The sequence below is a fragment of the Manihot esculenta genome, chromosome 13 (genome assembly GCF_001659605.2).
Source record: "Manihot esculenta cultivar AM560-2 chromosome 13, M.esculenta_v8, whole genome shotgun sequence".
In the NCBI taxonomy this organism is placed as follows: Eukaryota; Viridiplantae; Streptophyta; class Magnoliopsida; order Malpighiales; family Euphorbiaceae; genus Manihot; species Manihot esculenta.
The window spans coordinates 30806637-30811515 of record NC_035173.2 but is presented as its reverse complement, the minus strand read 5'-3'; the positions used below and the strand labels follow the sequence as shown (position 1 = coordinate 30811515).

Sequence of the window (4879 nt, the reverse complement as noted above, 5' to 3'; positions counted from 1 at the left end):
CACGTGCAGTGCAAACGGAAAGACCTCACACATGATGGGGAATGGAGATCTTTTGTCTCTCCATAAAGGACAACAAAATGGAACCCACCAGCACCGAGGCCGATGCACATTCAGCATCCAAGTCAGGATTGGTGGCTGGCGGGTAGAGTACCTTTTGAAACATGTAATAAAAGTTGAGGATTCTTTACTTCTGTTAAAGGGTACTCGCTATACCACTCATGCACACAACTTCAATTTTAACTTCAGACATCCATTAAAGAACAGTGACTCTCCTCTTCTCTTGAACTTTTACTACAATGGCTGCAACGTGTTTGACTTGTGAAAGACTAAGTTTAAATATAATATAAATCCCTCCCAACCATTTCATCATACTGTACACAAAATCTTGCAAACCTTGGTACCGAGTTAGAGCAAACTTTCCCAAAAGATTGAAACAGGAAAGGAAAATATCACAAGATGGAAAATTACTAACACAATTCATGGATTTTAGAGAACAAACAATCCCCTCTCCGTTTCCGTGATGATTGAAGCAGTGGAGAGCACTTCAAATGCTAAGAAGATCGGGTGGCGGTGATTGAGGCAATGGTGGCTGTTGATTGTCTTTTTGATCTTTAGTTGATGCCATTGGAGAGTCTAGAGTAGCAGCTGATTGAGGTGAGTCTGTCATTGTTGAATCTCCATGTTTTGAGCTTGGAGGCTTGGGAAGCTCAGTTAGAATTTGCACGACTTCCCGCATCGTTGGGCGTTCTATGGCTTGTTCTTCCACACACATGATTGCAACATAGAATAAATGCATCACCTCATGGAGTGGAACTGATGGGAGTCTTGGGTCCAGGACTTTCAGAACTCCTTCCTTGTTTGAGTCTGTCATTTTTCGAACCCATTGAACTATATCCACACCATCTCCGAATTCCCCTACTGGTTTTCTTCCAGTGACCAGTTCTAATAGAACTACACCGTAGCTGTATACATCGCTCTTCTCGTCGACCTTCAGCGTGTAGGCATACTCTGCAAGATGATAATTGGTGACTATAAGAAATTTGAAGCATACACATAATTTGGATCATATAAAACAAGCTATACACATCAACTTCATGAAATTTTCTTGACTGATTGTGAAGGGTCAACATGGAAAAGACAGGGATCTAACAGTGAAGAAACAAAAAAATCATTTGATTTGTGTACTATCAAAGCTGACTACTAGATTATAAATGTGAAACTTGGAAACTGACCAAAAGCTAAAACCAACTACTTCCACAGGCTGATTAAGATTTAACAGCACAAGTCATGATTTGATTCACATAAATGCATTGTCTTTATTTCTCCAATAACAAACATAAATGAAATGAATCTCAAAAAGAAGCAAAATAATTATACCTGGAGCTATATATCCATAAGAACCAGCAATTGCAGACATACACTCCGAGGTGCCGGAGTCTTGCAAGAACTTAGCAAGGCCAAAGTCAGCAACATGAGCTTCGAAATTGGAGTCAAGAAGGATGTTATTCGATTTCACATCACGATGAACAATCAATGGCGAGCAATCATGATGAAGATAGCAAAGGCCCTTAGCAGCTTCAATAGCAATCTTATACCTTGTATCCCAGTGTAAATGGCCTCCCTTCTTGCCATGAAGAACTTCACCTAAGCTACCATTAGGCATGTACTCATAGACAAGAAGATTAGTCTCATGGTTAGAACAGAACCCCAATAATCTAACAATGTGTCTGTGCCTAATCCTTCCTAATGTCTGTATCTCAGCATTGAACCCATGATCATGAGAAGAGCCGCGGCTCATAGCTGGTAGCCTTTTAACAGCAACTTGATCACCATTTGTCATAGCACCCTTGTAAACAATCCCTGCACCACCTTTCCCAATTATATTATCCTCTTTCAAACAATCAAGAATATCATCAACAGTGAAGTCCAAGCGCTGGAATGCAGTCAATTTCCAAGCTCGAGAGTCACTAGCCTTCTTCAACGATCTTGCTTTCATTATTGCAGCAACTGCAAAAGCAATTGAGCAAACAAGCAAGCCAATAACGAGCAACAGCTTCAGAGAAGCAGAGAGTGGCCCCTTAGCATGTGCTTGATGGGTTCCATTTGCATCCCCATCTTTGCAAGGACCCAAATAAGGACCACAAAGATCAGGATTACCCAAAAAGGAAGTGTAATTGAAATAACTAAACTGACCAGTTCCAGGAACTAAACCAGTAAGATTGTTGTAAGAAAAATCAACAGAGGTTAAGCTCTGCATACTGGCTATTGAAGAAGGAATGCTACCAACAAGATGGTTTCTTGACAGATTGAGGTAGTTTAGTATCCTCATACCTGTGATCTCAGTCGGAATCGCACCTGAAAGCTCGTTTCGACTGAGATCAACAAATGTTAGTAGCTTGCATTGGCTAATCTCAGGCGCAATGGATCCTGAAAACTTGTTAGAGCTGAAGTCCATCTTCGAAAGTTGTTGTAATTTTCCAATCTCCGGTGGGATTGGACCTGAGAACTTGTTCCCGTCAAGAAGCAGCTTTTGGACACCGGAAAATTTGCCAATGGTAAGAGGTAACGACCCAGAGAGCCTGTTGTTCGAAAGACTAATCTGGCCGAGATTCACCGCTATTCTATCACTCACTGGAAACTCTCCGGTGAGAAGATTATCTTGCAGCTCAACTTGGGACAACTCTGGTAACCCAAAGAGCCCCTTGGGTATCGAACCATTGAGAAAATTCTCACCCATCCGAATCCGATTTAAAGACTCGCATTGCCCAAGCGATTCCGGGATCGGCCCAAGCAAGAAGTTGCTAAGCGTAATCAAAGTTTGTAAACGGTTACCGGAACACAAATTAGGAGGAAGATTTCCCGTTAGTTTGTTTGAAGAGAGATCTAAAAGCACAAGCTTCCCGTTTTTACCCAAACCCTGTGGAATGCTCCCGGTGAAGTTATTTTCCCACAACTGCAACACCTCCAGCTGCGGCAAATCGCCGATAAACTCCGGAATCGCTCCGTAGAGCTTGTTTCGGAAGAGATTCAGCAGCGTCAAGTTCTTGAACTCGGCGAATGAACTTGGGATCTCCCCAGTAAACACATTGTTGGACAAATCCAAGGATTTCAAGCTGTTTAAATAGCCAAGCTCCTCTGTTAACGTCCCAGAAAGCCCATTTACTTGAAGGAACAGAGTATCCAGCTTCTGCAACTTCCCTATCTCCTTGGGTATCTCGCCGGATAACATGCAATTTGCAGCATCGAACCGGACTAACTCAGACAAGTTCCCGATCTCGGGTGGCAAACCGCCATCATAGCTATTATAGTATCCAATGTAGAGCTGCTTCAAGTTGGTTAAGTTACCAATCTCCGGCGGAATACGACCCACCAATTCGTTACCGGAGATAGCTAAATATTCCAGAAACTCCAACTTCCCATATTCAGGTGGGATACTCCCGGAGAAGAAGTTTCCACCCAGATGCAGGTGACGGAGATTAGACATGTCGGTGACAGCCAAGGGCAAGTCACCAGTCATATTGTTGTTATACAAGTCAAGAACTTGTAGATTTTTGAGCTGAGAGAGTTGAGGAGGAAAGGACCCATTAAAGACATTGTTAGAAAGATTAAGAAAGCGAAGGCCAGAAATGGCAGAGAGCTGAGGGGGAATGGGGCCGGAGAGCTGGTTGGCAGCGAGGTTAAGGTTTTGGAGGTAGCGAAGGTGGGCTACATCGGAGGAGAGAATACCGGAGAGATTAAGACTAGAGAGGTCAAGGGAGGTGATATGACGGCCAGTGGAGTCACAAGTAACGCCATGCCAAGAGCAGAGAGAGTTGGTGTTGTTCCAGGAGGCAAGAGCAGATTGGGGGTCATCAATGGCGGATTTGAGAGAGAGAAGAGCCTGGTATTCATTGATGACACGAGCAAAGGAAACAGAGATTTGGAGGTGGAGCAGGAGGAAGAGAAGAAGGAGAAGCCTCATTTTTGGTAGCTTTCTTGAGAGAATTTTCAGGGGGGGGCTCTGCAGGGAGAGGGGGGGAATCAGTAGTAGAAGATGAAGGAAGAGGGCTTAGATTTAAATAAATAATTGTTTTGTAGTGAATATTAATAATTGCCAAAAAGGTTCATTTATTTTGATTTTGGATTTTTATTGTTGGTTAAATTGGGAAACTATGAAATTTCAGAGCTCATCCTCATTTTCATGTAAAATTTGCTCTTTTTTGTTATTTTTGAACTGAGGGAAAATTAATATTCAGGGCAATCATTAAAAAATAACTTTTTTAATTTATAATTTTTATTTATTTTTTTAAATATTTAAAATATTCATAATTTTTATTTATTTTATTTTTTATATATATTAAAAAAATATATAATTTTTATTAATTTTTTAATTATATCTATTTTAAATATATTAAATTTTATTAAACATTAAAAAATATTTTTAAAAATTTAAATAAAATTATACTAATCATTTTATATATTATTATAATTTAAGAAAAAAATTAAATAATAATTTTTAAATAATTATAAATAAATAAATAAAAATTATAAAATGGGAAGAGTATTTAATTTATAATTTTTGCTATTATTAATTTTTATGTAAATATTTTTTAGAAATTAAATTATTTAATTCCTCAATTATACTGTATTAAATTTTTTCACTGCTATTTAATGATTAGTTTAAAGTTTAGATATTACAATTTTTTATAATTTTGTTCTTCGATTTTTCAATTAATTATAATCTAATCTTATTGGTTAAAAAAATTATAATCCAGTCCCTCAGTTTCGTGTCTTCGTCACTTTCTTCACCGTTTTTTAGTAAATATAAAGATTAATAGTGAAATTGAAAATGACTCTAAAATCAAGTATAGAACTGTAAAAAATTTAAAAATTAAATAGT

General features: G+C 38.6%; 1 protein-coding gene across 1 annotated transcript; it reads right to left on the bottom strand.

The window, feature by feature from the left end:
- Window positions 1-219: 219 nt before the first annotated feature.
- LOC110629940 (leucine-rich repeat receptor-like serine/threonine-protein kinase BAM1) lies at window positions 220-4039 on the bottom strand. Its single transcript, XM_021777159.2, has 2 exons — window positions 1378-4039; window positions 220-1008 (listed from the first exon to the last, which is right to left on the bottom strand). Exons 1-2 carry the CDS (start codon window positions 3959-3961, stop codon window positions 545-547), a joined length of 3048 nt encoding a protein of 1015 aa, XP_021632851.1. The 5' UTR covers window positions 3962-4039; the 3' UTR covers window positions 220-544.
- Window positions 4040-4879: the final 840 nt, after the last annotated feature.